The sequence below is a fragment of the Chlorocebus sabaeus genome, chromosome 3 (assembly GCF_047675955.1).
Source record: "Chlorocebus sabaeus isolate Y175 chromosome 3, mChlSab1.0.hap1, whole genome shotgun sequence".
NCBI lineage: Eukaryota > Metazoa > Chordata > Mammalia > Primates > Cercopithecidae > Chlorocebus > Chlorocebus sabaeus.
The window spans coordinates 21,444,945-21,461,620 of NC_132906.1; the positions used below are offsets into that span (position 1 = coordinate 21,444,945).

Sequence of the window (16,676 nt, forward strand, 5' to 3'; positions counted from 1 at the left end):
AATTTGTCTTTTCCACAATAAAATTTGTGAAGACTAATGAGTAAAGTGACATTGTTTTACCTTTTTGCACCTCTCTTTTAATGTCTGGCTTAACAGAAAGTACCCTGATACTTATATCAACCTCTACATTTATTCTCTTGTGATACATTGTTTTGTTTAAATGTATGAAGAAAATACGACTTCACACAAATGAGTAGTTGGGAAAGGAAATAGTATTTTATTCATCTTTTCAGACAATTGCAGATACTCTTCTTTGCTACTAAACCAGAACTCAACAAGTGGTAGTTTCTTAAAGATTAGTTGCATTGTGGAACCTGAAACCATGCCAATGAACTTTCAAAATCTCTTATATTAAAATCCATTGGTCTATCTTTTACTTTGAATTTTCTTTTTTCCCATCTGTGATTTTGTAACATCATTCATTGGTCATTTGGGGAATACTGCTTCACTGAGAGTTACAAATCATCCAAGTGTTGGTGTATTTCATTTTATCAGTATTTCTAAAGATGTGGTCCCCACGCCGTCAGCAGCTTCCCCTGGGCATTTGTTAGACATGCAAACTCTTGGGTTCTACCCTAGACCTACTTAATCAGAAAACCTGTGGTTGGGGCCCAGCATTTTGTGTTTTACGAAGCCCTCCAGTTGATTCTAATGTACACTAATGTTTGAGAACCACTGCTCTACGGGTTCCGGCCGGGTTTCTGGGGTGTTCAGTGGGGTTCCTATGCCTGGAAGGTTCTGATCTCTAATCACAGTCTCCTTAGCATTTTGAAACTTCCAAAAACTTTACTATGCTTTTCAGAAGCTTCTTGCTTTTTTCAGAAACTTTCTATTTTGCTTCTACCCTGTACAAGTTCAGAATTTGGTATGTACTTAGAGGGAAAAATCAGCTGTGTATCAGGCTCTATTTTCAAGCTTGCCTTTGTCAGTTGAGTTCTAAATCTTTGAGTCTACAGTTTTTGTCTTAGCAGCTTGTGATACCTTGCCTGCCCCAGCAGCAGCCTTCTTGTGTCCTTTGCCCATACTTTTAATTTCTTGCCTTACACCAAGCATCGTCAAATAATCTAAGGGAAAAAGCAATTCCAGAATGGCATTTTACCTCTCTAAGTTTCCTCCCTTTCCGGAATCTTTGGACCATTCCGGAAGAGTCTTAGACTTTTTCTTAGAATTTTCTTAGAATTTTCTCTATAACACTAGTTCAAGAGGTGGGGTTTTTTAGTAGTGGTTTCATTTTTGTTGTGAATTTTGTCTGGCTTTTTTTTTAGTTGCTTTCAATGTGAGCATCTAACATACTACTCCATCATAACCAAAAACAAAAGTAAAGAAAGTTACTTTTGAGACAGTATGACAAATGAATTGACTAGCTGGTCATCTAGGAGGCTGGTAGGGTAATCTGAGTGAGAAATAATGATGACCTAGTTTAGGATGGAGACAAGAAAGTGAATTTGAGATATGTTTTAGAAATAGAAGCAACAGTTGCTGCCACTTGATTTGACACAGGACATTTAGTATTTCCCCTTGATTTCTGACTCAAAAAATTAGGTAGATGATGGAGCTATTTACTGAAATGGAGATGATCTAGAGTGGACAAGTGGATTGTAAACAGGTTTAGGAGAAAAAAAATATTGTCTTGATGTTAAATGAATTAGTCAGTAGATTGTCCAAGTGGGAATGGAGAATAGGAATTGAATAAATGACTCTAGAGTTCAGAGAAGCAGACTGGACTTAAGAATCATCAACTTAAGATGGTGTTGAAACCAACTTTAAGAGGTCATGAGAAGAGAAAGTAAGGATAGAAATAGGAGGAAAAAAACCGGAACATCCAGGTCTAAGAAACCAAACACGTATAGATCAAGTTAGAAAACGGGAAATCATCAAAGGAGACAGAAGGAAAAAAATGTAAGGAGAAAATGATACCATAGAAGCTAAGACAGGAATATATTTAAGGAAACCAAGTGATAAACTGGGCTGGATGCTGCTGTGAGAACCATTAAAATAAGGATAGAGAGGAGGGTCCAGAGTATTTTTCTCCACATTGGAAGACTTTGATGACCTTAAACTGTTTTAATTAGTGCTGGGCTAAGGAGTGAAAAGGTACGGAAGTTGAGTTAGCTTATATACACAGCTATTTTGAGAAGTTTTGTGAGGAAGAGAAGGAGAGAAGTGGAATAGTATCTGCAAGAGAGGGATGAGTCATTAAGAGAAAAATTTATATTTTTTGTTTTCTTTTGCTTTTTACTTTTGTTTTTTAATTATAAAAGCTTGTTGAATAGTTTTTAGCAGGTTTGTGTGTCAGTGGTAATGATCAACTAGAGAAGGTGATGATTTAGAAGAGATTAAATGTTGGGGGGAATAAATGTAATGTTTTAAGTCTCAAAAGTCAATTGTATAATTATGGGACAGAGATTCGACAGTGTTTCACGTGGAAAAGAGCCGTAGGACATGTATTTGATCTCAAGGCCTATAAGATTCAATAGCATAAAAGCTGCTAAAATTTTAATGTGGTCCTAAGCTGCATAAAGGACACATAGTATCTTTATTAAAGACCAAATATTACTGCAGTCCTCTGTGTTTATTTGTTATGCATTGATTCAATTAACATTTATCCAGCTGTACTGAGCTAGGCATTTAGATCTTATCTAGAATTTTGTGTCTGTTTCTGGATCCCAGATTTTTTAAGGATACTGACAAATCACATATTCAGAGGAAATTGAATAGGATCATGAAGTGTCTGGAAACAATGTCATATGAGCAGTTATTCATTCAACAAAATGTATTGAGTACTTAATATAAGCCAGATAATGCACTAGATACTGAAGAAGATAACCAAAGGCCTTGCTGTTAGGAATCTTATATTCCACTGTGAGAGACAATAGTAGATAGGTAATTGGTAGTTTAAAAATGGCCGCAGATTCTTCATAGCTCCTCCATCAAGAGGTGGTCTGATTTTTCACCCTTTGTGTTCAGGCTGGCCTTTGTCATTTGCTTTGACCAATAGAATATAGCAAAAAATGACATTATGTGATTTCTGAGCCTAGGCCTCACAAAGCATTGCAGCTTCAGCTTTTACCTTCTTAGATCCTTGAGACCACCAAGTGAAGAAGACGAAGCTGTCCGCCTGAAGGATGAAAGACCAAGTAGAGAGAGGCCTAGCTGTCCCAGCTTAAGCTCTAATGAGGCCATCCTGGACCACCCAGCTCAGAAGAACCACCCTGCCAATCCACAGAAAAGTGAGAAATAAAAAGAACATTGTTGCTTTTAGCCACTAAGTTTTGGGGTGGTTTGTTATGCAGAAAAGGCTGATATAAAAAATGCCCATGATGTCATGGATCATAAGCGCTTTGAAGAAAAAGCAGAGCATGAGATAGAGAATGGCAGCTGGAGGGGAGGCGGATGCTGATTTACTTATAGCCTTCTTAGAAATTCTGTCTAAGGAGATAATATTTGAGCAGAGACCTAAGGCAGTAAGTCATGCAAAATGAAGAAAGAGTATTTCAGGCTGAAGAAACACCAAGTGCATAGGTCCTGAAATGAGAGCATATGGTTTGTTTCTGGAATTATAAGCAGATCAGCTGGAGCATTAGCAAGCAAAGGGGAGAGTGGTAGGAAATACAATTGGAGAGGAAGCCCAAGGCTAAATGATGGAGTGGCTTGCAAGCCGTACTACAAACTGCAGGTTTTATTTTTAGGTATTATGGGAATGCTCTTACCTGTTTTGCAATATTAGGAACACTATTTTGGCAGCTATGAAGCAAATAGGGAGTCAAGAGTGGAAGCAAGGAAGTCACTAGAGAAAATTGTAGTAATCCAAGAGAATGATACTGTTTTGGATGAGAGTTGTTGTAGTAGAGGAGGTCAGGGAAAAAAAAGGGGGGGTCTAGGCCAGGCACAGTGGCTCATGCCTGTAGTCCCAGCACTTTGGGAGGCCAAGGTGGGCAGATCACCTGAGGTTGGGAGTTCGAGACCAGCCTGACCAACATGGAGAAACCCCATCTCTACTAAAAATACAAAATTAGCTGGGTGTGGTGGTGCATGCCTGTAATCCTAGCTACTCAGGAAGCTAATCCCAGCTACTTGGGAGGCTGAGGCAGGAGTATCACTTTAACCCGGGAGGTGGAGGTTGTGGTGAGCCAAGATCTAGCCTTTGCACTCCAGCCTGGGCAACAAGAACGAAACTGTTTAAAAAAAAGGGTCTAATTCCAGATATATTTTGAAGGAATATCCAACAAAGCTTATGAATCAGGGGTAAGAAAAAATGAAGAAAGATGACTCCTAGGCTTTTGGCCAAAGCAATGGTTAAAGAAAAAGAAAATTTGCTGAGAAACTTAGAGGGGATCTTTGCAATATCAAATACCTAAAATGTGGCATGTATATGTGAAGTCCCTCTTCTATGCCTCTATGAGAACAGAGTTATGTTCACTGAGAAGAAACTCTAAGCAGTGAAAATTTGACCCCTATAAGGAAGACTTTTCTTGTAGCTGGAACGCAAGACATCAGTCAGCTAGTAATTATTGAGGCTTCTGGAAGTCGGTAGAACAGGGTCCTCTTCTAGACACTGGAGCTACAGCAATGGATGTGCAGATAGAGGCAGCAAAGGTAATTTGATTGAAAACTACTAGAGAGCAACTTATTAGTGATGTCATAGAAGGAATTCATTTATTGGGTAAGAGGTAGAACCCTTCTAACTCTGGGTTTCTGTGATTCTCTAATGATCTGATAAACCGAATCAGACTCAAATATTTTTCTTCAGATCCCCTTGTCTCTGCATTATTTTTTAAATGCTATATTGAGATATAATTCACATACCATACAATTCAGTTCATCCATTTAAGGTATACATACAGTTCAGTAGTTCTGGCATATTCTTAGACATGTGCAGACATCACACTTAATTTTGGAACATTTTCATCACCTCAGGAAGAAACCCCTTTAGCCATTGATCTGTCTGTCTGTCCTTGTCCTAGTACCACACTGTCTTGATTAGTGTTGCTTTGTAGTAAGTTTTAATATTGTGAAGTATGAGTCCTTCTACTTTATTCTTATTTTGTAGAATTGTTTTGGCTATTCTTGGTCCTTCTGTAATAATTCCATATGAATTTTAGAACCAGCTTGTCAATTTCTACAGGGAAATCAGCTGAGATTTTTGATAAGGATTGCATTAAATCTGTAAAGTGGGGAATTTTGCCATTTTAACAGTGTTAAGTCTTCTGATCCACAGAGACAGGATGTTTTTCTATTTATTTAGATCTTCCTTAATTTCTTTCAACAATGTTTTGTAGTTTACAAGTCTTGAGTTTTGTACTTCTTTTGTTAAATTTATTCCTGTTTTATTCTTTTTAATGCTATTGTGAATGGAATTATTTTTATAATTTTATTTTCAGGTTGTTTATTATAAATGTATAGAAATACAGTTGAGTTGTAATTGATCTTTTATCCCATAACCTTGCTGAACTTATTTATTAGGTCTAATAGTTATTAGTGGATTCTTCAGGATTTTCAGTATACAAGATCATGTCATCTAGGAATAGTGATAGTCTTACTTCTTGCTTTCCAGTCTGGATGTCTTTTTCTTTTTTAACCTCATTTTCACCACCATTACAATGTTGACTAGGATCATTAAGAACAGACATCCTTGTCTTGCTTCTGGTCTTAGGGAAAAACATCCAGTCTTTCTCCATTCAATCCGTGGGTTTTTTGTAGATGCTTTTTATCTACAAACATACTAACACTTAGGCAGCTTCTCTGTATTCCTAGTTTGCTGGGTGCTTTTTTCACGAAAGGGTGTTAAATTTTGTCAAATGCTTTTTCTCCATGTATTGAGATCATTATGTGAATTTTATTTTCTTTTGATGAGATTGGTTATGTTTATTTTTTGGTGCTTAAACCAAACTTGCATCCCTGTGTTAAATCCTACAGGGATGCAAGGTTTATAATTCCTGCATCCCTTGGTTGGTCATGGTTTATAGTTCTTTTTATATGTTGCTGGGTTTGGTTTGCTAGTATTGTGTTTTAGTATCTTTGCATCCATACTTACAAGATATATTGATCAGTAGCTTTCTTGTGATATCTTTATCTGTTTTTGGCATGATGATAATATAGGCTTTATAAAATAAATTAGGAAATGTTCTCTCTTCTATAAGCCATCGGGGGCTGGGCTTTTCTTTGTGGGTAGTTTTTTGTTTACTGATTCAGTCTCTTGTTACAGGAATATTCAAGTTGTCTCTTCTTGAGTCAGTATCAGTAGTTTGTATCTTTTAAGAGCTTGTCCATTTTATCTAAATTATCTAATTTATTGACATACAGTAGTTTCTCTTCTTTTTCCATTGTCTTAGGTTGAATATTAAGTTATTGATTTGAAGGTTTTTTTTTTTTGAAACAGGGTCTCACTGTCACCCAGACTGGAGTGACACAGTGATAGCTCACTGCAGCCTCGACCCCTCGGGCTTAAGTGATCCTTCCACCTTAGCCTCCTGATTAGCTGAGACTACAGGCACATGTCACCTTTCTCAGCTAATTTTTGTATTTTTTGTAGAGATAGGGTTTTGCCCTGTTGGCAGGCTGGTCTCAAATTCCTGAGATCTCCTCCCCCGTCACCCCCACAAAGTGCTGGGATTACAAGTGTGAACCCCTGTGCTCAGCCATCTTTTTTTAACATGGACATTTATAGCTATAAATTTCTCTGCACTGCTGTCGCTGTGTCCCATAAGCTATGGGTGGTGGTATTCATGTTTAAGGTCATTCTATTATGGTCAGAGAACATAATGTATTATTTATGTCCTTTTCAACTTACTAAGGTTTGTTTTATGGCCTAGTATATGCTCTGTCCTGGAGAATATCCTCTGTGCATTTGGGAAGAATTGCATATTCTGTTGTTGGGTAGTGTTCTATAAATATCTGTTAGGTCTTGTTAGTTTATAGTATTAAGTCTTCTGTTTCCTTGTTGATCTTTTGAGTGGTTGTTCTGTTATTGAAAGTGGGGTATTAGCTGGAATTATAAAATATTTATTCTTCATTTCTTAGTTTCTGTTTTTGTTTTGGTTGGCTTTTGCTTCGTGTATTTTGGTGCTCTATTGTTAAGTACACATATGTTTACAGTTGTTCCATCTTCCAGATTGATTGGCCCATTTTTCATTATGGAATGTCCCTTTTTGTCTCTGATAACATTTTTGGTTTCCATTTACTTTGTCTCATTAACTACTCTAGCTTTTCAGTGATTGCTGCTGTCAGAATATGTCTTTTTCCATCCTTTTACTTTCAGTATTTTTGTCTTCAAATCTAAGTGTGTCTCCTGTAGAGAACATATAGTTGGGTCATGCTTGTTTGCTTTTCTTCTATTTTTAATAGAGACAGTGTCTTGCTATATTGCACAGGCTAGCCTCAAACTCCTGAACTCAAGTGATCCTCCTGCCTCGCCCTCCCAAAGTGCTGGGTTTATAGGCATTGAGCCACTGCACCTGGCTGGATCATGTTGTCATTTAATCCAGTCTGACAGCCTTTGCCTTTTGACTAGATTGTTTAATCCATTCTTATTTAGTATTATTATTTATTATTTGTTTTTATTTCAATAGTTTTGGGGGAACAAGTGGTGTTTGGTTGCATGGAAAAGCTTTTTTTTGGTGATTTCTGAGATTTTGGTGTGCTCATCACCCAAGCAGTGTACACTGTACCCAATGTGTAGTCTTTCATCCCTCATCTCCTTTTTCTGTCTTCCCCCCAAGTCTCCAAAGTCCATTATATCATTCTTATGCCCTTGTGTCCTCATAGCTTAGCTTCCACTTATAGTGAGAATATACAATGATTGGTTGTCCATTCTGGAGTTACTTCGCATAGAATGATGGTCTCCAATTCCATCCAGTTTGCTGCAAATGCCATTATTTTATTTCTTTTTATGGCTGAGTAGTATTCCATTACATATATGTACCATATTTTCTTTATCCTCATGTTGGTTGATGGGCATTTAGGCTGGTTCCATATTTTTACAATTGTGAATTGTGCTGCTATAAGCATGTGTGTGCAGTTTTTCATAGTGGCTTTACTAGTTTATACTCCCACCAACAGTGTAACAGTGTTCCCTTTTCACCACACCCATGCCAACATTTATAATTTTTTGATTTTTTAAATTATGGCCATTCTTGGAGGAGTCAGATGGTATGGCATTGTGGTTTTGATTTGCATTTCCCTGGTAAATAGTGATATTGAGCTTTTTAAAATATGTGTGTTGGCCATTTGTGTATCTTTTTTTGAGAATTGTCTTTTCGTGTCCTTAGCACACTTTTTGATGGGATTATTTATTTTTTTCTTGCTGATTGGTTTGAGTTTCTTGTAGATTCCGGATATTAACCCTTTGTCAGATACACAGTTTGTGAAGATTTTCTCCTACTCTTTGTGGGTTGTCTGTTTATTCTGCTGAATAAATTTATTTATTTCTTTTGCTGTGCAGAAGCTTGACTGAAAGCTTTTATTATGAATGTGTGTTGAATGTTCTGAACCTATTGGCATGATTATATATTTATTTTGGCTGGGTGCGGTGACTCACGCCTATAATCCCAGCACTTTGGGAGGCCAGGGCGGGCAGATCACCTGAGATTAGGGGTTCAAGACCAGCCTGACCAACATGGAGAAACCGCATCTCTACCAAAAATACAAAATTAGCCGGGCATGGTGGTGAATGTCTATAATCCCAGCTACTCGGAAGGCTGAGGCAGGAGAATCGCTTGAACCCGGGAGGCAGAGGCTGCAGTGAGCCAAAATCTAGCGGCTGCACTGCAGCCTGGGCAACAAGAGAGAAACTCTGTGTCAAAAAAATAAATTAATAAATATATATTTATTTTTTATTCTGTTAATGTGGTAAATTACATCAATTAATTTTTGGATATGTAAGCCAGTCCTGCATTCCTGATACAAACCTTAACTTGGTCATCATATCTAGTCTGATTTGATAAGTGAATATTTTGTTTGTTTTGCACCTGCGCTCATGAGAGATACGGATCTGTGGTTTCCCTGTAACGTTTTCATTAGGGTTTGTTATCAAAGATATGCTAACCTCATAAAAAGAGTTGAAAGTGTTTTCTTTCTCTTCTGTTTTTCGGAAAAATTCAACAAAATCATGGCCAGGATTATTATTTTTGGGGAAGATTTTTAATTACATGTTTAGCTTCTTAAATATTCTTTTGATTTTCCATTTCTTCTTATATTAGTTTTGAAAGGTTTTCTTTTTCTTGGAATTTATCTTTTACATTTTTACTTGCTCTGACATGAAGTTGATTATGTTTTTAGAGAACTAATCTTTCACTGTGTTGATTCTCTCTCAAATGCTAATTTCTATTGAGCTACCTTCCTTGATGCGTGAGTTATTTAGGAGTGTATTGATTAATATTCAAACGTTGGGATCTTCTAGATGTGTTTGTTATTGATTTCTAGTTTAGTTCTCCTATGGTCAGTTAACAGACTCTGTTTCAGTGTTTCTCAAACTCTGTTGGAGGACTTTTTTTTTTTCTGTCAATCTCTAGTGGACTGACAGTTTTTGTAAAATACAATGAAAATGAAATGAGAAAATTGAGGAAAAAAGTATGTATGTAAGATCCAGGTTTTACAGGGGTACACTATTATTTCAAACAGCTGTATTTTCTGAACACTTAATCTCAGTTTCCAAACCTATGGTCTAATAGCAGTTGTAAATCAACATTCATCCATGGAAGATACTTTACATAGCACCATTTATTGTTATTTTAATCTTTGAAGTTTGTTGAGACTTACTTTATACCCTAGCACATGGTCAGTTACAGTAAATGTTCCATGTGCAGTTTAAAAGAAGATACATTCTACACTTGTAGGGCGGAATGTTTTATGTGTGTCAGTTAAATCAAGTTTGTTGATGTTATTTAACTTCAGTGTTCTTACTCTTTCATTTTGTCTACTTGTTTTATGCGTTATTGAGAAGAGGGATCACTCACTAAGATTGTGGATTTGTGTGTTTTTCCTTTTGGTTTTCTCCTTTTTTTCTTTGTGTATTTTGAGGGCTATCTTATTAGGTATATTCAACTTTACAATTGCCTTCTCTTACCAGTAGACTGACCCTTGTAACACTGTGAAATTGCCCGTTTTAGTTTTGCGTTTTACCTTAAAATGTACTTTATCTTATAATTAGTATAACAATGTCAGCTTTATTTTTGATAGTGTATATGTTTTTCTGTTTCTTAAAAGTATAGTCTCTTAATATATAGTCTGCTGGATTTTTGTTAATCAACTTTATTGAGATATAATTTATATAGAATAAAATGCACCCATTTAAATGCATAATTTGATGAGTTCTGGCAAATATATATGTGCATGTAACCACTAACAGTCAAGACATATACCATCTCCGTAAGCTCCAAAGGTTCCTTTTTGCCCCTTCCCATTGCCAGTCCCTCCCCACAGCCTGGGCAATCCACAGCCTGGGCAGTCACCATTCTTCTTTCTGCCATAGACTATAGATTAGACATATCTTTTATTGTATTGTATTGTATTGTATTGTATTGTATTGTATTGTATTGTATTGTGTTGTATTTTTGAGACAGAGTCTCGCTGTCACCAACGCTGGAGTGCAGTGGCACAATCTCGGCTCACTGCAACATCAACCTCTGCCTCCCGGGTTCATGCCATTCTCCTGCCTCAGCCTCCTGAGCAGCTGGGACTACAGATGCCCACCACCATACCCGGCTAATTTTTTTTATTTTTAGTAGAGACGGGGTTTCCCTAAAATTTTTTATATTTTTGTATTTTTAGTAGAGATGTGTTAGCCAGGATGCTCTCGATCTCCTGACCTCGTGATCCGCCCGCCTTGGCCTCCCAATGTGCCGGGATTACAGGTCTGAGCCACTGTGCTCGGCCTTAGACATGTTTCATATATATGGAATGGTATTATATACTCTTATGTGTCTGGCTTCTTTGAAGGAAAAAAGCAGTGCAGAATGTTGGACTCATCATAGTACATTTCCCTTATCTCCAGGATGTTGGCCCTCAAGACCTGACTGACTTGGTAGCCCTCCAGTGCTTTTATACTGATGTGCTTTTATTTTATTTAGCTCTTCTAGTTGGGTGTCAGTGGGAGAGTTGGTCTTAAACATGATGGTTCACAGTAGCCAGAAGCAGAAGACCTCTGGCAGTATTTAGTGGTAGAAGTACAAAGGTACAGAAATACCAAGGGTGAAGGTGAGTGTTCTAATTAAATGGAACTCACTGAATTCCCCCAGAACACCGAGAGGGGTTGAAGAGTGTTATTTTCTTTATTCTTTTTATTTTCTTTTTTGGAGATAGGGCCTCACTCTGTCGCCCAGGCTGGAGTGTAGTGGTGCGATCAAGGCTCACTGCAGCCTTAGGCTACAGGTGTGCACCACGACACCCAACTAATTTTTAAATTTTTTGTAGAGACAGAATCTTATTATGTTGCCCAGGCTGGTCTCAGACTCCTGGGCTCAAGCAGCCCTCTCACTTCAGCCTCCCAAAGTACTGCGATGACAGGCGTGAGCCGCTGTGTACAGCCGAGAGTATTTCATTTTCGTTAAATTTAGGGTGTGCATCCTATCCTGTGTTATCAGTCAGGATTCACTGCCAGCAACTAGGTATTTTAACCAGGAGAACATTTAGCGTAGGTTACACGTTGTTCGAAGATCTGAAGGAGCAAGTTCTACACTTGACCTACAAGAATCATTCCTAAACAATTACAGAGCTACTGTGTCAGGGAAGCTGCTGCCTCACAGGCTGCCACTAGAACTGTGGGAGAAGCACAGTTGCTGCCACCACTATAACCACACTCTTGCTTACTGGGAGTAATAATGATAAAGAGGTTCAGCAAGAAAGGCTTTCCCGCATTTCAGCCTTCCAAGTCTCACAAGAATGGCTCTAATTAATGGAACCTAATGTGAATCAAACACTGCTTGAAGAGACTATAGGAATTGTAGTTTTGGACTGAGGAACTTTTCCAACTATTTAGAGGTAGAATGAGGGTCACAAGAACCAGTCCAAAATGTATAAGACTTTCTATCATCTATGCCTTTGATTTTTTTCAAACTGCTGAGTGAGCATGTTACAGCCTATGATTTAAATATCCAGAATGCATATCAATCAAATGTTATGTTTAAGTTTAATATTTTAATATTTGCTGAGGATATTCAAGACATTGAGGACATCACCCTGATAACTCTAAAAATTTAAACAGCTTACCACATTGACGTTACGTAATTCCTGATTGCTAGATCGTCTGCAAAGATAATCATGAAATCAACAGATTTCATAACCAAGTGCTTTAAACTTTTACCAGCTTTCTTTGTAACTCTTATAGCACATTCAAGGACATACTGTGATATATTCCATAAGTGTTTATAGCAATTCAGATCTTGATATGAAAATGTCAGTGGTATCCTCAAGGGCAAAGAGCTAAATATAGCTTTCTCCAGCATTACCCTTTCTACCACAACGCCATGTTTGTCGATGTATTTTCTTTGCTTTCTTTTCCGTTCATAAGTTGGGTGGTATGATATCAATAAAAGGCCGGAAAAAAGTCAGGACAATGTACACCAATATTAGCTAGATGCTTTTTGGTTTGTTGTAAGCTACTGAGACCTTATGATGTTTTCAGCAGCTATAGATGGTTTGCACTTAAGGGGAGAATACAAAATTAAAAACACAAAGAGACTGGTGAGCTGTAATACGATTGTTAGTCTGAGCGTTAAACAATGACAGTATTCAGGACTAGAAGTTAGAAGGCGTATGATGTTTAGCTTTCATGTGACAGTTTGGGGCTAGTATTTTTGTATGTCAAATAGGTTCTGTTTGTGATTTACAATGATTCTGCATTTGAAATTCACCTCAATTTTCCTCTTGCTGTGCATTAGAAAGAATTCATTGCAAAGAACTCTAAAAAGGAACTGACTCAGTTTTATTTTGGGGTGCTGTAAATCCAGAACTACACTCTGTCAAAATTCGAATAGAATCATTTCAGAGAACAAAAATTTCTTTTGACCTTATTTTTATCTCTCATTTATTAATATTTGATCATTTATCTCAAGTAAGTAGGTTTTTAGCACTGGGTAGTACATAGTTGCCTTTTTAAACATGCATTTTATTTTTGTGACATCGTAAGACTTGATTAATACTTTAAAAAGACCCCTTGAATTGATTTATGTTCTTCAAAAAGATACCTCTTTTCACAGATGAATGTGTCTTTTAAAAAAAAAAAAAGAAAGAAAACAGTCATGGAAAAGATTGTTATTTTATTTACCTAACCATCCACTTAATTTTAGAAAATTCTCTGGTCAAATACTGGAAAGGTGAATTCCTGACCCATGAAGTATTTGAGTATTTTTCAAGTTATTCCTGATCATAACTTCCTTTCATCATTTTTCTCAGAGGTTTTTTTTTAATTGTTGGATAGTTGTAGGACTTCACTAATCAAGTTTAATTTGTACTGTTTTGATTTCTAGTTAGCTTATAAAATAATTTGTCAGGATTAATGTGTGAGACAATATCAGAGAAGAGTATTTTTAGTATCAATGATGAAGTATATTTTAATTCATTTTTCTTTGTTGTCTCAGGTGGATCTCCTTACGTAGCAGCCAAAATAAATGAAGCAAAAGACTTGCTAGAATCTGGCACCAAACGTTGATTGATGCTTAAGGACCACGCTGAAGGAAAAAAAAGAGGGGACTTCAAAAAAAAAAAAAAAAAAAAAAAAAAAGCCCTGCAAAGTATTCTAAAACATGGTCTTCTTAATTTTCTGTATGGATTGACCGCAATCTTATCTTCCACCATTAAGCTGTATAACAATAAAATAATAATAGTCTTGCTTTTTATTATCTTTTAAAGAATCTCCTTAAAATTCTGTAACTGACCTTTTTTCTTATTTTGTTTGTTACATTCATACATTTTTAAGATGTTTGTTATGTTCTAAATTCCCCACACACACACATACACACATTTGCAAAAAGTATGATTATCAAGAATGCAATTGGGATTTGTGAGCAATGAGTAGAAGTTTTCTTATTGCTCATATTTGTACCCTAATTGTCTTTTTTTCAGGGAATTTGGGACTCTGCCTATATAAGATGTTTTAAGTGTCTTGAGAGCAAGTACTGGCTGATACCCTTGGAGATATGATCTGAAATGTAATGGAATTTATTTAATGGTGTTTTGTAAAGTAAGGGTTAAGAACCCCGCTCCCTCTGAGACCCTATAGCTAAAGCATGAGGACTTGGAGAGCTACTAAAATGATTCACGTTTACAAAATGAGCCCTGTGAGGAAAGGGTGAGAGAAGTCTGAGGAATTTGTATTTAATTATATTCTCCCAGTACTGTGTATTTATTCATTACTCAGTCCGCAAATATTTATGACCCCTTTGATGTGCAAGGCACTATCGTGGGTCCCCTGAGAGTTGCAAGTATGAAACAATCATGGATCATGACCCAAAGGAACTTACATGTAGAGGAAGGATAAATCACACACATAGTGAATGCTGTTAGATACAGGTGATATATTTTAAAAGTTCAAAGGAAGAAAATAATATGTTAAACACTGCATGAGAGGAGGAATAAGTGGCATAGAGCTGGGCTTTAAAAAAGAAAAATAATCAGAGATACCATATGATTGGTGAGGTGAGTCAGTGTTATTTCTTCTGAGATGAGTGTTATTCTGAGATGAGAATTAGCAGAAATAGATATATCATTTGGAGTGATTAGAGTGCAGGGTTTCTAGAAAGCAAAGTTTGGACAGAGTGGTCATCAAAGGCCAGCTCTGTGACTTACACTGCATTAAATTAATTTCTTAAAACATAGTCCCTGATCATTATCACTTTACTATTCCAAAGGTGAGAGAACAGATTCAGATACAGAGTGCCAGCATTATTTCCCAGTATTCCTTTACAAATCTTGGGTTCATTTCAGGTAAACTGAACTACTGCATTTTCTGTATCTTAAAATACTTTTTAGGTATCCTAGATGCGTCTTTCAACTTGTAACATTCTGTAGTTTAGGAGTTCTCAACCTTGGCATTATTGACATGTTAGGCCAAATAATTCTTTTTTTGTGGGAGGTCTCTTGTGCGTTTTAGATGATTAGCAATAATCCCTCACCTGGTATCTACTAAAGACTAGTCTTATCAGTTGTGACAACAAAAATGGTTCCAAATATTGCCAAATGCCCTTTAGAGGACAATAATCGCCCCCAGTTGAAAACTATTTCTGTAAAACTTTAATTACTATTTTTTCTTTTGGTTTGATTTTTGATTTTTCTTTCTTATGATCCTGAATTAAATTGATGGAACCTTAAAGTCGATAAAATATGGTTCTTGCTTTTATAAAGTCCCCGTACATGTCCTACTAATTTTCTCATGCTTTAGTGTTTTTCATTTTTCTCCTGTTACCCTTGTACCTAAGAATGCCATCCCAATCCCCAGATCCCCACCTGCCCAAAGTCTAGGTATAGTTGAAGGCCAAGCTAAAATGTATCCCTCTTTTTCTGGTGCATCCAGCAAAAGTTATATCATGAATTATCAGCTCTCTGAGAGCAGCATCATATCTGTCTTGTTTACTGTTACATTGGCAGCCAATAAATATTTGTTGAGTGAATGAATAAATCCCCATAGTACTTTATTCTTCACATGATACTTATACCTCTAGGGGCTATAGCTTGGTACCTTGCGAAGCAACTCTTGGTGTAGCATACCTTATTTCTCATACTAAAATGCAAGAACCTTCAGAGCAAGAATATTGCCATTCATCTTTGTAACCTCTTTACCCTGGAGCACTTGGATTTAGCAGGCATCATAAAGTTTTACATACTAAGAAAATGTTGCTGTTTTCTGAATACTATGCATCAAAACATGTCACCGCTAATTTGGAAAGTTCTGCTAAGGAATATTGGGGCACCCTCAGTTGCACCTTTTAATTGATGTCGTATTTTCCTAATCCATACTTTATTCATGAGAATTTGAGTCACCCCAGCATTAGCTTAGAATTTCCTTAATTCCCGTTTTCTTTGCAGGTGCCTTGGAGTCAGGTCTGCTTTTGAATACTATCTTCCTGTTATGTGACCTTGGGCAGTTACTCAGTTTTCTAGTCAATAACCTGTATCTATAAAATAGAGAAAATAATCCTATCAAATACGGTTATTGTAGAGAATAAGGATGTATAAAGCATTTAGTCACGTAAATGCTCAAAAAATGTAATTTTTACTTCCTTCACTGCCTCATTTAGTTTTATCTTTAAAAATACCTCAGATTCAGGGTAAAGTTTCAGGTATGTCCCAGTAATCATTTATTTCACCCTTGAATCTGCAATTTGGGTAGAACATGGTGGGGACAGCTCATCTGCATTCTTTGCAGCATTAACAGGCTGGAGGCACCAGTTCTCCGGCCAGCAAGTTGGGCCTGGTTGTTGGCTGAGAGCCTCGGTTTTTCTCTCTGCTTAGGTTCCTATTTACACAGGCTTCTCCACAGGGCTACTGGAGCATCGTCACCATAGCAGCTGTCTTATAACAGAGTGGTCCAAGAGACAAAAAATGGAAGCTGCCAGATTGCCCTGGGTCTGGAAACTGTCAGGGCGTCACTTGTGCCATATTCAGTTGGTCTAAGAATTACGGAGCCTGCCTCGATTCAAAGGGAGAGGATAGAAAGGACTGAAAGAATCAGTGCTCATCTTTAA

The 16,676-nt window shown here is 37.0% G+C and overlaps 1 protein-coding gene across 2 annotated transcripts in view; it reads left to right on the forward strand.

Moving 5' to 3' along the window:
- The window catches only part of DNAJC15 (DnaJ heat shock protein family (Hsp40) member C15), a 79,991-nt gene extending 64,381 nt beyond the window's left edge, over window positions 1-15,610 (forward strand). Inside the window, exon 6 of one of the 2 annotated variants that reach the window (XM_073013846.1) lies at window positions 13,575-13,612. Coding sequence is in view for 1 of the 2 variants with exons in the window: in XM_007960267.3 (XP_007958458.1) it covers window positions 13,575-13,645 (71 nt within the window). In the remaining variant the exon portion in view is untranslated. Of the gene's footprint in view, window positions 1-13,574 lie in introns of both variants that reach the window. The other variant, XM_007960267.3, reaches the window with a different exon arrangement.
- The last annotated feature ends 1,066 nt before the right edge of the window (window positions 15,611-16,676 follow it).